Consider the following 16,824-nt stretch of genomic DNA (forward strand, 5'->3'; position numbering starts at 1 on the left):
AGCAGTGTTGTCTTTAAAGCATAAACTGTAACAGCAGCGTAAGGAAAAAGTCATTAATCTCTCATACAGACAACATGCCTTGTCATAAACAAACACACAAATTAGGCACTGACTAGGCAGCTATGAGAAATCACAACCGTGATTTACTTACACAGGGACAATAAATTTATTAAGGGAACTTTGGTTTAGAAAGGGGCAGAATTTTTAATTCTCATACCCTTTGGAAAATGTTTCAATATGTACAGGCAGTGTTAACTAACTGCAGATACTGCAGTACACCAGGCCTGTACCAGTGATGCACCTATCTGGAACTTCAGGGCTACTTATTATTCTTAAGGAAACACAGCTCTCAAAATATTTTAGATGGCATCTAGTGGAGATCTCTTTGTGGTGAGGAAGATGCCTGAATCATTAAGAAATACTTCACAGCTCCTCATGACTGACACCATTTGACTCTGTTCTTACCCAGGTCCTGTTTGCTCTTGATTTTTCTGTTTGCTCCTCACTCTAGTCCCAAGCTTTAATCCCTCTGGTCCTCACATCAACATCAAAAGAGTCTGAAAACTTTAAAATGTAACAGTTTTACACCTACAGCCACCAACTTTGGAGTTCCATTCACATGGAAGACCTTAATAACTCAGTTGTGTTGTACCACAAGGATAGATGAGAGGATTGATCTACTCAGACCACCACCATGATAAATCTTCCAGTGATAATGATGTTTGCCACTCCCGAATGCCAGGCACACCGTGCACAGAATGGAAAAGTAAAGGCAGTTCAGGGTATGCTATCCAAAATAAGATATCCTGGGGCACACAATGAGATAACATCTATTACCATAAATTATGAAGTGATTTATGCATAAATGAGGGTTGTCATGAAAATTAATTTTAATGGTTTGATAATCAAGTAAGAAACACAATAATTACCATACCTAAGTTTTTCAATATATTAAAATCACTGCTAGTGGCAACACTTTTTTTGTTAACATACCTAATACAGTTCCCCTCCAAGAGCTGTCTGCCGTATCCTTCCCTTTCAGAACAACATGCTGAATGCCACATCACCATGATAAACAAGTTTAGTTTCTCTGCTGATTACATTCAAAGCATTCCTATGTTCACAGCAAAGCCACTTCAACAGTGTGTAATATGACTGCTTCAAGAAACAGCTTTGCAGACAAGTGACCTCACTAATCTAGAAAAATATCTGAAGGCTGAACTTTCTAATAACATATCACAGAACCTTACCATCACAGAATCTTGGAACGGTTTGGGTTGGAAAGGACCTTAAAACTCATCCAGTTCCAAATCCCTGTGATGGGACACCTTCCATCAGACCAGGTTGCTCCAAGCCCTTGTGTCCAACCTGGCCTTGAACACTGCCAGCGATGGGGCAGCCACAGCTTCTACGGGCACCCTGTGCCCGCGTCTCAGCACCCTCACAATACTTGTTTCCCTCATCATCACGTGAATTATATTCACCTGCATAGATTAACAATGCATGTTGACATCACAGTGTGGTATACCAAACATATTTGCAACTAACTGAAGGTGTTACCAACATCTTAGCATCACTTCCAGCAGACACAATTCAGCAGAGTAACTTCTCTGACAACTTTTTGTCAGAGCAAAAGTTGTCCAATGTATTTTACTGTGTATATTAAAGCTTAAAAAAAGAAATACTGCAGATGTAAAGCAGCAAAAACTAACTTGATTTTTAACCTAGCTTTGTAATGAACCTTCTTGCACCTCTCTTTTATTCAACATTCAACCTCACAGGAGAGGGAGAGCAAATTGCCTTTCTTCTCTCCTCCAAATGAGTCTTAGTTCTCTCTTCTCCCACAATTTTCTGAAAAGAGCTCAAAGCAAAACATATCACTACTTCTCCCACTATGGGACACAAGAGAACATTTCAAAGCATACGGAAAACAAAAAGGGCAGTATGAAGATCAATTCATAATTAATTAACATCTTGGGATACAGGGAAAAAATGAAAGGCTGATCCTTTCCATTTGTATGTCTGCAGAACATAGAACGATAAAAGACAGAAAAACGAATGAACAAAATAATCTCTAAACCCAAATTATCATTTCTTACCCTAAAACAACAGGGAGCCAAGCATGTGTTCCTCTATTCTAAAATAGAGGGAAAATAGCATTGCTTCTGAGAACAGTTACAATGCACACATGAAACATTCCCAATCAGTAGCTTTAAAATTACAGCAAATTGTAAGCTAAAGGTTTTCTGAGAGCTAAAATTATAATCTTCACTAGTCAGTGGAATAATCTGACTGTACAAAAAGAGGCATGTATTTTCCAGTTAGTATTTTAACAGCCTAGAGAATGTCACTTTTCCTTAATTGTATAATACCATTTTTTCATACTGCATGCAGTTTTACTGTGGCAGCTATTATTACCCTATCTTTCAGTTAATTGAAACAAACTGAAGTCCTTCAAGTAAAAAAAGGTGTGCAGTGTTCTACACATTCGATCCATTTTACATAAGTACAAATAAATGGGAGAAAACGAGGGAGCTGGAACACACCAAATAATAAGGCTGATACTAGGGACTGCCCTGCACAGACCCAGCAAGATCTGACAGTGCCAGTACTGATCTGCTGATGATCCCAGACTTTCCTTGGCATTTCTCATTCCACGTCCTCCTCATTTCCAGTACCATGGACAATTGTACACCTTCGTTATAAATCAAGTATGCTATGGAGAGTGCTTTAATAAGTGTAGCATCCAGAATCTTCCATCACTATGCTTCATCTTACATAAAAGCTGTGGAAGAATCCCCTGCAAATTCCTTTTCACCAGGCACAAGGGAGCAAAACTTGTATTCTACAGTGATGGCTCCGTAATACAGAAAAGAGAAGCAACACATCAGAGGCTTCCAAGTTGCTTCACTTTCTAGACATACAAAGTGGGAAACAAAGAGGCAAGTGTAAGCAGGAGGCAGCATTATCCTTCTTTGTAGGTCTGTAGGCAGAGAATATGAAAACACATCTAGTCTGCAGCAATAAACACAGAAATGAAGAAAACAATTTCCTGCTATCTACACTTTGTCAGGACAGGAGATTTCAAAATGATGGTGATGAATGGAAGGAGTGTAAATTACAAAAGGAAGCCAGCATGACCAAGGCTGGCAAAAAAAGTGGAATGAGGAAAACATTAAGAACGAGGATGGAATCCAGAAGGTACAGGGAAGGGGGAAAAAGCCTGAACTTCGGAGCCTTCCTTTAAATATTAATCAGATATTAAAAAAAAAAAACAATCTCCAAAGGAAAAAAATATGATAAAAGGAGAATCTAGGAGTAGGCCTTGTGGACAAGCATTGTGTATTTGGACTGAAAAGAAAAGCAAGCTGCTGAGAATGACTGTCCTATGTTAGAAAGGAAAGGTCTGGAACCATTGCTCAAAAAAGGGGAAGATTTCTGATTTTTAATTTCTTTTTTCTTTTGTTAAAATAATCCAAAGCCCTTTGCTAGAAGAGGAAAGCTCATTTTAAGGCCCGGTGTATGTTCCAGCTATGTTGCCATAGCAGATCCATCAGAATCAAACTCAATTTCTGATCAAAATCAGAATTAAAACTCTAATTAATATACACAGGAGCTATATGTACATCACTACAATTAAAACCACTCATCATTTAAGAAGTAGGTAACAAAAGAGTTTAGAGCTGATAAGAATTCCCATGCAATTTCTAACCAAGGGTCAAACAGTAAAACAATTTGCACTAAGAATAAAAATCACTAATGTTAAAAGGTTTAAATACTTGCAACAAATACACAATCAGCCTTGATAAATGACTGTTTCAAAAAAATTATTGAAAGGGTTTATACCCATTGCAATATAATGATTTAAGGATATTAAAACTGAAATTCTTAAAACCACAGGAAAATAAAAGTAATTCAATCCATGAAATGCAAAGTAATCTTATAACCTTATTGTAGCATTACTTCTATTCGTTACACATTGTCCAAAAAATTCAGAGTGAAAACTTTCAGAGTTTATCAACTACAAAAATGATGTGAAATAGCAAGAGGCATAAAACCAAAATTGCAAACCAATTTTAACTGTAAAACAGATACGAACATGAACATTCTGGTGAGTATTTAGACTGCTTTATAAAAAAAAAAAAAAGAGAGGAAAAAGGCAATTCTTTCTACCTAAAAGGAGCAAGCACTGCATGCTACTCATATTTTTGACCATTCCTTGATAAAGTAAAATTGAGACTATTCAGCTTTGCTTTGAGTCAATGTACTTGTCGTGGTTCTGTTTTTCGAGTCACTAAGGCAAAAACCTTTCAAATATGCTGCTATCATTGCCTATTCTGTATTTCTTTTTGACAATCACATTCCTTGCAATTGATGGGGGTTTACTTTGAACTTATTATTTAGACTACGATTTGAAGACTTAAAAGCATTTCCCTTTAAATAAGCTCATCAATTTCATCAACTGCAGCAGAACTCTCCCAAAGAAGAGAACTGTGCAGAGACAGCCCATGAGCAAATGGAAATGTTTCCTCTTTCACAGTTTCACCTTTTTAAGATGAAAATGGTGTTATCAAGATGCAAGAATCATTAAAGGAGATAAGCCAAGTAACCTAGGGTACAGCCAGCAGTAGGAGACCTAGGCAGATATATCATTGCAAATAGTGGTTATACTTAGCTACAAAATGACTTTTACCATCACCATAGCAGAGTTATAAGAACCAATACAGAAACCAGCCTACCTAATGTAAAATATTTTTTCCACTGAAATTGTGATTGCTTTTTCAATTCTGTTTTTCTTTCCTGCAGTTTTCTTTCAGCAAAAACTAATGAAACTGGAGAACCACATACAGGCTATTTAATACTGGGAAAGGATAATAAACTAGTGAGAGCAGGTTTTAACTACATCCAGAGCACACGAAAAATATATTAAAACTTTCTATAAAGACAAGTTGAGCAGTACACCTCAGACCCAACTATTCTGTGTTTTCTTATTCTCAGTTCTACTTTATTCATAGTCAGAATAAATTCACTTGAGATACTGCTAGAATACATTGATGCACCTCAGAGAAAGTAAAACTCTTTCTTTGACATGTGTAGAACGTTTAAAAAAGAAAAATAGGTCCTAAACATCATCAATTATGTTTAAATAAATAATCAGGTTAAACCAAGGGCTGTTTTAATACTGAAAGCACTTACCGCTGACACTCCCCGGAATGCAGAATTAAATCTTCGTTATTCCTAGCACTGATAGTCAACTCTCGTTCTGTAGAATTGAAGACATCTAGAAGTAGATGGCACTGCCGAGTGCTGTTCAGATGGGGAGAAAGAAGAACAGCACAGTTTCAGTAACACAACACCATATTATTATACATATATCAGAATTAGTATTTATACATAAATAAAAATATGTATCACACAATCATAGAATGGTTTGGGTTGGAAGGGACCTTAAAATTCATCTAGTACCAACCCACTGCCATAAGCATGAACACCTTCCACCAGACCACATATACAGAATCATAGAATAGTTGGAGTTGGCAAGGACCTTAAGATCATCCAGTTCCAACACCCCTGCCATGGGCAGGGACACCCCACACTAAACCATGTCACCCAAGGCTCTGTCCAACCTGGCCTTGAACACCACCAGGGATGGAGCACTCAGCCTCTCTGGCAACCCATTCCAGTGCCTCATCACCCTCACAGTAAAGAACTTCTTCCTTATATCCAGTCTAAACTTCCCCTGTTTAAGTTTTAACCCGTTACCCCTTGTTCTATCACTGCCGTCCCTAATGAAGAGTCCCTCCCCACCACCTCTATAGCCCCCTTCAGATACTGGAAGGCTGCTATGAGGTCTCCACGCAGCCTTCTCTTCTCCAGGCTGAACAGCCCCAGCTTTCTCAGCCTGTCTTCATACAGGAGGTGCCCCAGCCCCTCATCATCCTCGTGGCCTCCTCTGGACTTGTTCCAACAGTTCCATGTCGTTTTTATGTTGAGGACACCAGAACTGCCCACAATACTCCAAGTGACGTCTCAGGAGAGCAGAGTAGAGGGGCAGGATCACCTCCTTTGAGGTATGCAGAAACATTATGAGGTATGAATTCACACATATGTTTATACACTTCTCCAATTAAAATATTATCTTTGTCTTTCACTGAAATAATAGTATTTTTAGTGAATAACCGAATAATATTTTAGTGAATAATAATTCTAGTGAATAAGAATGACTTTTCTAATAACTGAGTATTATTTTTACTAAAACTAGACAGAAGTGTATAGCCTAAAGAGAAGTTCTATGACAATTATAACCTGCCCAATATTAAGTCCCATAGCATTTGAATTCTCATTCAGTTCTATCAAAAAGCCACAGATTTTTTCAGTTCTCTGAGCTTTCACATGAAAGAGATTTATTATTTCAAATTACCTTGACAATATCTTGTTAAGAATAAATTTACAAGCAAAAATTTAAACCCTTGCCCAGTGTCAGGGAGAAATTCCATTTACTACAATAGCTTGTTACTTTACAGACCAAAACAAGCTGCCAACTCAAGTACTTTTCCATTATAGCAACTACTCTGAGAAAACTCTGTCCCTTCTGTAAGAAAAAGGCAAACACAGGCACCTCTCACAGTGTTTATTTTTCAGCTGCTACTCTTCAAATACAAATTTCCTTACAAACATTCAGGATTAATAAAACAACTGCATTTTTGGTCACCTTAGGAACTAACACACTGATAAAGCCGAAGAGAAGAAACTTCAACTTTTATTCTTATTTCTAAACTTTTCTTTATGAAAATATGCACAAATAACAACAGAACCAGAAAGTGAAATGTCAAATACAATCATAGAGCTTCAATAGAATCATAGAATAGTTTGGGTTGGAAGGGACCTTTCAAAGGTCACCTAGCCCAAATCCCCTGCAATGAACAGATATACTAAATCAGATCATGTTTACCAGAACTACATCCAGACTGGACTTGAATGTCTCCAGACTGCTTAATCAGTCTACTCTGAAATTCAAGACTCCCTAAGAAGCTACTTAAGTGTTCAAGGTTGGATGGGGCTTTGACTGAGGAACGTGGTCTAGTGGAAGGTGTCCCTGTGAATGGCAGAATGTCTGGAACTAGATGACAAACTTTAAGGTCCCTTCCAACACAGACCAGTCTATAATTCTATGACTAACAACAAATATTCCAGCCTTAAGCATCACTACAAATTAGCTTTATCTATCAATGTCTTTGATGTTTAAATGCACATATAACAAAATTAGGTGACATTGTGAATTATAGTATAAAATAATACAGCCATTGTACAAAGATTATGGATCATCTCATCCCATATAATTACTATCAGAATCAATAAGTAGAGAAAAGTATCCTGTAGTTGGTGTCACAAGCAGAACTCACAAGCAGGATTAATCTGCGAGAGTTCATTTGGAACCAGAAGTTTCCATAAAGGGAAGAAAGAGGAGTATGCTGGTAAGCTGAGTCATCAGAGCCATCCTTCCAAAAATATGCATATTCAAACTAAGTAAGCTACAGTTTTGTGCCTGAGGCAACCAAGTATATTTATCCTCTTGCATAATAATTTACAATCAAACACCAGCCATTCCAAGGCAATTACACTGAAGAGGAGCAAGAGTTTAAGAACTCATCTCCGACTTTGGAAACAGGTTCTCTGGTTCATAACACAACTCTCTTCCAAAAAAAGAAATGAAGAGACATCCTTTTCAGAGCATATACAAGAGGACCTGTGCTGCTAGCTTGCAAACCCTTGAGACTGGAACACTCATAGGACAAGTATGGGAGTTTAAGATTCTGGTCACAAAAGTGATAGCAATGTCACATGCAGTCAGACACTGAATAACAAGCAAGCACTCCTTGGAGGCAGTGGCCCATATCTTGGCAAAAGTAAAAAGCAGAAGTGGGGTTTTTTTATATACATTTTCAGGGTTTTCACTCTCTGGGTAATACCCCAGTGAATACTGAATAGAGAGAAGGCAGCATGAGGGTAGCTGAGTGCCTGAAGCACGTGTCAAAACTCAAGGATTTAGAAAATATAGGGAGTCATAGCTCGTATTAGAAACTCCCTTCCTCAGCAGTTCACATGAAGAAGTAACCGGAAGAGCAGTATTTGAGTTTGTAGCTACCCTGTTACTAGTAAGGAATGAAAGAGAAAGTGAGAAAAAAATCTCTGGCTTCTATCTCATCACTGGGGGAGTGGGACAAAACCTGTAAAACAACTTCTGCCCCTGCAGTAGACACGAAGTTATGAGAGAATCGCAGAATGGATTCGGTTGGATCTTAAAGCTCATCCAGTTCCAACCCCCTGCCACGGGCAGGAACACCTTCTACTAGAGCCGGTTACTCCAAGCCCCTGTGTCCAACCTGGCCTTGAACACTGCCAGGGATGGGGCAGCCACAGTTTCTCTGGGCACCCTGTGCCAGCGCCTCAGCGCCATCACAGGGAAGAATTTCTTCCTTATATCTAATCTAAATCTACCCTCTCCCAGTTTATGATCTGCAAAAGCAGCTTCTGCTAAGACTATGTTTACAAAATTCCATATGGAAGGAATTTCTTTTTTATCCCATAGGAAAATCCAAAAATTGCCTGAAATAACACTCCAGCCTTGTGCAATATCTTTTGGCAGCAGAACCAAAGTTTTGTAAATAAAAAAAAATTCATGCCATAAATGCAAAGGACCTATATAAGCGGCAGCTCTGCAGGACTAAACACCATCTCTAATGCTAAAAAGTCCCAAATATGAACTCCTGGACTATGCAGTCAGAATTATTCAAAAGCATGACATTTATTTCATCCTCTTCCAGCACTACACAAAATAGACACGTATTGGAAATCAAAATCATTCTTTCCTTTTCAAATTTTAGTTCATTCTCCAGGAAAATCTTTACATAAAGAAAATAAAAATCAAAAGTTTGAGAATTATTACAGGACTTTGAAAACTTAGAAGAGTAAGATATAAAATGGTTGAAGGTAACATCAGCAGTGTAGAAAAAGATAGTACTGGACATTCAGAGTAAGTACAAGATAGTAACAAAGAGACAAACAGAAATGAAAACCAAAGACAATTAAAGGCTACAAAAATCTTTGAATTAAAATTGAAATTAAATTGAATTAAAATACCCTATACTGGAAGCTGCAGCCAGGTAAGGAAACCAAGACAAAGCAGAAGCTCTGGAAAATTAGTGGTAACACTATAAGAAAGTTAAAAAGGAAGCAAGAAACCCTCAAGTTCTAGAAGAGGAATTTGCTGAAGATCTGAAAAGCAGCATTATTTTTTTGGTGGGTTTTTTTTAACATAGAATCATTAAATGGTTGGGGTTGGAAGGGACCTTAGAAATGCTAAAATCAATTAGACTGTGTAGAACATGTGATCCTAAGTTAAAAGCTGTGTGAAAGTGAATGTTCAAGGAAAAGAAAGACTGAGCAAGAAAGCCAAATTAACGATTTATATAAATTTTCACTACAGCTGAACTTACAGAAGGCGAGATAGGAATTAAAGAACCTATCTCAAAGTGGCAGTAAATGGGATTTGATAGGCAAATTTATATTCACGCACATGTGATAAAGGAACTCCAGCATGACTTTGATGAACTTCTACATGTAAGTCCACTCAGCAAAATGTTACTTACTTAAACTAAGCTTTTTACCACAGACAAAAACCTCCTTTCTTTTAAGGATTTTAAGGTAATTAAGTATGTTTCAGACCATTAACCCTGCCCTCCATAATACATAATTAATTAAAACAAAAAAAGTGTGTAAGCTTATAAAAAACTTAACACACTCAAAATAATAAATGCATCTAAAAGATGATTAATTTATAGCCCGTAATGGCTTACGGACACTTTTGGCTGAGAAATACAGTGGGACAGTGGGATTGAGTGCTCCCTCAGCAAGTTTGCTGATGGCACCAAGCTGTGTGGTTCAGGATAGGCTGAGAAAGTTGGGGCTGTTCAGCCTGGAAAACAGAAGCTGCCTGGAGACCTCATAGCAGCCTTCCAGTATCTAAAGGGGGCCTATAAGGATGCTGGGGAGGGGCTCTTCATTATGGACTGAAGTGACAGGACAAGGGGTAACGGGTTAAACAGGGGAAGTTTAGATTGGATATAAGGAAGCAGTTCTTTACTGTAAGGGTGGTGAGGCACTGAAATGGGTTGCCCAAGGAAGCTGCAAATGCTCCATCCCTGGCGGTGTTCAGGGCCAGGCTGGACAAAGTTTTCCACTTCCGCAAAACCCAAATAACCCACTCTACTGATTCTTCTGGACTATACAGGACAGAAAAACACTATTGCACCACAAAAGGCTCAATTCCCATATATCCACATTCCCGCTCCTCATTATACACCCACCCAAACTTTCCCGCCTATCCAGCAACCACAGTGGACAGCACAATGCTTTTGGCTGGCCCTGAGCTCAACCCTGCCAACTGGCACAGGCAATAGAGCAGGTAATTGCTGAGCTCCTGCTTCTGTGTTTCCTCAATGGGACATAAATTAGGGTATCTCTTCACTATCCAGTTACCAGTCTGCAGGAATAGATTTAACTTTTCCCTAAAGCTGGCTGAAATTAGTCAAAATGTACCATAGGGCGAGGGAGAAACAGAGTGATCACATAAATTTCATTTCCCTAGGAAATACAGTATAAAATGAACCAGAAAAATACAGCAGACACAACAAACACAACATCTGTCTTGTCTGAATGGCATGATATACAAGTGATTGCATTATGTTAAAAGTCCAAATCAAATGAAGATGGACTGGACTGTGTATAGACACTAGGATAAAGAATAAAAGTTCTTGAAAGGCTTTTGCACTTCTTTACATCTGTCATTTTGACTGCTAATGGAAAGGAAACAAGCCTGGGTCAAACAAAGAGTTTCAGAGCCTAAATGGAAGAACATAAAAAAAACACAGTGTGCAAACATTTTCTGTATCAGCGATTTTCCTTATTTGTCCATGAGATTTCCTTTCAAAAAATCCAGCATAAATTCCATATTTAAGATGTTCTTTTACAAGTAACACAAAAGTCTCTGCATCAGGTAAAAACTAAAATGACAAGGAAACTTTCTCAGTTGATTGATTTACAATGTGAAGGTCTCAATGACATGCAAATTTAAGTCACTGCTCATTTCAAGCAATAAAGAATAAGAATCCTTCTCTTTTTTAATTAAAAATTCAGTTAATTCAACAGCATCTTGAAGATTTTTTGTATAAATTAATGTCTGTTCTCCTCCGTTGCAGAATTCTGGATATAGAACAACCAAGTTAGTGACAGGATGAATCATGCTGTAGTTTGAAAATCTTACAATGTCAGAATTCCAGAAATAGTCAAAAATTTGGGCTAAGGGAACTTAAGGCAAAAGACAATTACACTGTGATACAGAAATTTCCTTCAGAGGTACTGCGACTACTGTTCCTATCCACTCTGATATGGCAAAAAGTATTCTTCAGTAACATTAAACACAGTATTAAAAACCAGATGCAGCCGTGACACTGTAATGAGGGCTCACTTCAGTGAATAATCTTACTGCAATCTGCTTCTAGCTTAGGTTTTTTTATCTTATTTTTTTATCTTTTTTATCTTATTGCAATCTGTTTCTAGCTTAGTTTTAAACTCAGTTTAAATAAGAAACACTCAGGGGGGGTTCGCAAGTTAACTGCACCCTCATTCAGCTCCGTTTCCCCATCCACTGAAATCATGGAGTGTTTTCACATCCATGCTTTTCCTTTGCTTCTTTTCAGTTCTCCTTTAACAGGTATGCCTACTCCCAGTGAGACATCAGAAAGTGAAGATGCACTGGCCATGGTGTGCTAGGTGACAAACCTATTCTCCAAAATTCACTGACAAAGAGCAACACAGCAAAACAACAACCTAAAGCATCTTTGTTGGTGCTATTGTTATTTTCAATAGGTTTTAATTCCATTTATTTTTTATTAAATCCTCTGAAAATGAAATTTTGAGAGTAACTTTAGCTAATTAAATCACATTATCCATCTTACTGTTAAAAGGTCTATTCTCATATTCCAAGAACTGTCCTCGTTTGACTTCTCCCAGTTGTAAACCTTTTCAATTATGCTAAATGTTCCCAGTACATCTATAAATATTTGCAGATTTATGTTCTCACATCTTACGTGCCAGACTGTACATATTTAACATTTTGATCTCAAAAATCAATTTTCTTAATCTTTAAAGCTGCTTTTTGCTGCTCTTCCATGAACCCTCTTCAACCTTATACCATTAGCTGAGTTTAAGGTTAGCAAGATGATTTAACTATTGGATGTAACCTCCCAATGCGTCATGGGTTCCAACTCAGTAGAGTCTATATTGAGCTCAGTGGTGTATGTATCAATAAAGAAAGAGAACTTGAAAAAATGGTTATTAAATCCATTGCTTAACAGATTTCTCTAACAGTTTATCAGTCTCCTTGATCAAAATAAGAGCTTTACTTGCAGTTGAATTTGCCTGGTTTCCATTCTGACTGGCTTTTATTATTACTATTTTTCATTAACAAAACAGTGATTTTAATACTAATTATTTTCTCCATTCATTCATTTTATACAGATCTTATCTGTGCCTTCCTCCAAACTAAACAGATTGCTCTTCAAGCACCCAAACAAGAGTTTCTCTCCACCATTCAAAGCTTTATGACATCTGAACACTGAAATACTGAGAGCTAGCCAGCTGCCTGTCAACAGGTTGATTCTCACTCTGCATGCAGCAAATGTGACAATTTAATTTATAAATTCAGCTACATAAAAACAAGAAACTGTTTCAGAAAACACTACAGAACTTTTTTATTGCATAGCAAAAAATGCCTATTTGAGCACAGCCAAAGAAACACATTGTTCACTCTTCCCCTTCAATGATTTATAACGATCGGGTTTTCTTCCCTGAACCTGACTGCCGAAAAAGCTTTGCTGCAATTTATTGCAGTGAAAATGGGGGCAACCCTGGAAACTGGAATGGAATTTCTGACAATTATGCCTGATTTAACTAAGACCCAAAGTTCTCTGCACCAATATGAGGATCTCCTGAGAACCCTCAACATAGTCAAACTGTTCTTTTGCAGCCTCCATGCACTCTTGTGAAACCAAGTTGGAAAAACTGGTTTAAAGACTTCAACTTTAAATACAAAACAATGAAAGTCTTAGACTAGGGGAGCACGTTGCAGGCTTTATTACGAACTGACACATTCAAAACCAGACAATTAAATGATTTACGTAAATGGTAGAAAGGAATCTTAACCTGAACTTCCAGAACTGACATTCTGAATTTAACAGTGGCAGACCTGCTGCAGTTCATTTTGTCTGTTTTCTGACTCAATTACAAGAACAGAGTCTAAGCCTCTGTACTTGCCAAAAGAGATGCACAGCTGATGCCTTGTCAGCTGTGCGGTGGTTTTAAGACAGGAAGAAAAGTTTGTTGCCTCATAAAATTTACCTTGCTCACCACCCTGGATTTGTAGAATTGACAGTTAAGAATCCTCTTACACATCTGGCTTGTGAACTTTGTCCAAGTGAAGGCAGCTTCCCTGTGTTATTGTGGATTGACTCCATCTACAAATTCAGGCCCTCTCACCATTTCTGTAATAAGGAAGACTTTGATTTTCTGACCTTTGTAGATGAACACTTAAACTCTTATTTAAGACACTTTTGAACTGATGGCAGAATAGCAAGGGACACAAGGAGACCAACTGGCACTTCACAGCCTGCAGAGCATGCCCTCACTTGAATTCTTCCCAAGCACTGGGAGAGAAGCCGTATTTTTTCTGGCTTTTTCCTTTGATAAAGGCAATAATGAAGGATGTTCAGTGCCCACAGAACTGAATAATGCCTCCGAAATTCTTTAATGTGGGAGTGGTGAGACACTGGAACAGGTTGCCCAAGGAAGTGGTGAATGCCCCAACCCTGCCAGTGCTCACGATCCAGCTGGACATGGCCTTGAGCAACCTGGACTAGTGGAAGGTGCCCCTACCCATGGAAGGGGTTGGAACTGGATAAACTTAAGATCCTTTCCAACCCAAACCATGTTGTGATCCTACGATTCACCCGATTGCAGAAGACAAGGAATATAATTTTACTACATAGATGTACCTGCATCTTATGGTAAATAAATGGTTAAGCAAGTAGATCCCTGAAGCCCTCTAAGGCTTCAGTGAGTTGTGGGGCAAATTGGGAAAACTTTACAACATTAACTCATTATCTCTTATACCCTATTTCAGGATTGCTTCCAACACCTGCATTCTTGATTATGCATCATGGAACAATCCTCTCCCTGGAAGCGTAAATAAGCAGAACTCAAGGATTACAGGGAACATGGTGAGAGGCAAACAATTCCCCAGCACAAAGCTGTTCTGCCACTCTTTTCAGATGTAGAGCTGAGTGAACACAGGTTGATATATCCTGGGAGGAAATTATGGCTGTTTACTGACAGAACACCATCTCTTTCAATAGAAGAGCTGATAACTGAATAAGAATTAGGCAGCAGATTAGGTCCTGCAGCATGTTTAAGGTCTGTATCAAGCTAACTATGGACACCTCTACAGACTAGCCCAGTTAAACAGGATAAACACAACCTAAGATATACAGAAGATGCACTTAATGAAAACTCTCCCTATAAGGCAGAAATCTGTGCATGGAGAGAAGACATCTTTTTGGCTGGATATTTAGAAACACAGAAACCAAACCAAAATCCCCAGTTATTTGAGATATTTCCCATGCATATCTGCTCAAGTGCCTAAATAACAGAAATATGAGTTAAGTTGTGAAGACTTTTACATAAACCATAAACTTTATGCTACAAATGGTGGGGGGGGGGCGGGGGGTAGTTATTTCAGTAACATTTTTCCTGGATTTCACAGTAAAGGCCTGAGGGAAAAATCAGTGTTCAAAGGTTTTTATTTTGCTTTGACTTTTTAAGCCCAGCAGCTATTTCGTTTCTTACTTCTGTTGAGGTACAATGTAAAATAAAAACAGCAAAACAATAAAGGAAAGGGGAAAAAATTGAATCCAGAGAATGAAAGCAAACAGAACTTTCATTGTAAAATGACAGCTGAGAAAGGTGAATTATAAAATACAGTTTCTTATCATGACTAAACCAATACAGCTCCGATCGAATTTAAACAATGAAATCTCAGCTGCAAATCAAAAGAAAATCAGATTCAGGATTTTAACAGGCCAAGTAAAAGTACAAAATCTGACTTATAATTTGTTGTCATTGAGTCTCAGGTATGGGCAGAAAAGCAAACTTTGTTTCATTTAATGATAAATAGTTACCCTTAGCAGATTGGAAGACAAGATATTCCTGCTTTTTTCATTCTAAAACATAATATTGAATGATACATAAATTATTCTAATGGAGAATCAACACAGAGAAGCACAAGAGTAAAGGAATGGTGTTCCTGATCCCTAAAGTTCAAAATATGGAACAAAACAGCAACAGATAATAAGCACTTAAAATTCTAAATGCATTCATGACCTAGCAGACAATATATACCCAACATAACAAAAAGAAGCCCAAACCTGTCTTTTGACAGGGTTTCAATGAAAGATTTCTGAAAGAAATTTAAATATCACACTATTTTCCCCCAACTCAGCAAAGCTTTAGACACCCTAATTAAAAGCAGTCACATCTTTAACTACATCTCCAATCAGCAAATCACTTAAAATAAAAGTTTCCACTGACTTAAATGCTGATCAGTATGATGAACAGGCAAAGAATGAAGCGAATGCATACGATATCAGCTGAAGCACTTGGCTGAATTGGAGCCACTATATATAGTTTCTGCTGCTACCAGACTTGTGAAAGTGTACACAGCTGAACAACACAGAAACTCTACCTTTGAATTATAGCACCTCAATCTATTTTTAAACATTTCAGGATTAAATAGTTTCCTCACATTGTGAATTCCTGGGAACAGACTGACAAGGCAGGGGTAGGATAACACTGTCTTATACAAAACACAGCTGGGTAAAACCAGCAAGCAAAAAAACCCAAGCTTCAGACCCAATCTACTCTGTGACTACAGGAAAGGAATTGCAGTGAACCAAAGAGAAGTCCATTTAAAAGCAGGCAGAACACAAAGAACTGTTTTATTGCTGAAAGGAAACGACTATGCATGCAAATAACAAATGCATCCGAGTTGTTTAACTTGCACAATTAACCTATTTAAAGGCAATGCTGTGGTGCTTCCAGGTCAATAAAAGGAGATCACTTATTAAACCTTGAAAGGCCTGAAAATGTGCCATTGCAGGGATGAAACTCTGAATGTCATTAATAAGGTTCCTGGAATTTTGCATACAGCTGTTCTGGATACTATGCTCTGACTTTGCAAGTCGCATTAGATTTACTTTACTAGAGCAGTTATTAAAAGAATAAAATGATGCCTATAATGCTGTACTTTCAAGCAGCAAAATGCTTGACAAGCTGTCTTACCAATAAAGCCACACAGTTTTAGGTCTCTTTTGTAAGAGCTGGACACAATCTGCTCCTAAAAGCAAAATATTGTTTGTCTCATTTTTAATCATTTTGTACCAAAATTATTTTGGTGTTTCATTATCTTTGCCGAACCTAAAATTCCATTGCTATATGAAAAGCTCATTATTTACTGTATTAGCTGCTGTGAGAAACAGATACATAGCCTCTTGACAATACCTTCTATGTAATTACAAATTAAAGTCCCCTGTCAGTCTACTCCTCTGCTTCAGCAAGACCAAGAGTTTCTTTAAACTTGCGCATTAGTATAAGGTACATTTCATCACTCTTCTTGCTCTAGACTTTCGCCAACTTGTCCACTTTTCTTCATGT

General features: G+C 37.8%; 1 protein-coding gene across 5 annotated transcripts in view; it reads right to left on the reverse strand.

Moving 5' to 3' along the window:
• Window positions 1-16,824, reverse strand: part of TRAPPC9 (trafficking protein particle complex subunit 9) — a 498,862-nt gene that overhangs the window by 316,789 nt on the left and 165,249 nt on the right. For all 5 annotated transcript variants that reach the window (XM_061374152.1, XM_061374153.1, XM_061374154.1 and 2 more), the window contains one exon: window positions 5,197-5,307. In XM_061374152.1, the coding sequence (XP_061230136.1) occupies window positions 5,197-5,307 (111 nt within the window). The remainder of the gene's footprint in view (window positions 1-5,196; window positions 5,308-16,824) is intronic.

This window comes from Neopsephotus bourkii, unplaced genomic scaffold, assembly GCF_033783945.1.
Source record: "Neopsephotus bourkii isolate Nb327-2 ecotype Australia unplaced genomic scaffold, CSIRO-AGI_Nbou_v1 NB_1637, whole genome shotgun sequence".
NCBI classification, from domain to species: domain Eukaryota; kingdom Metazoa; phylum Chordata; class Aves; order Psittaciformes; family Psittacidae; genus Neopsephotus; species Neopsephotus bourkii.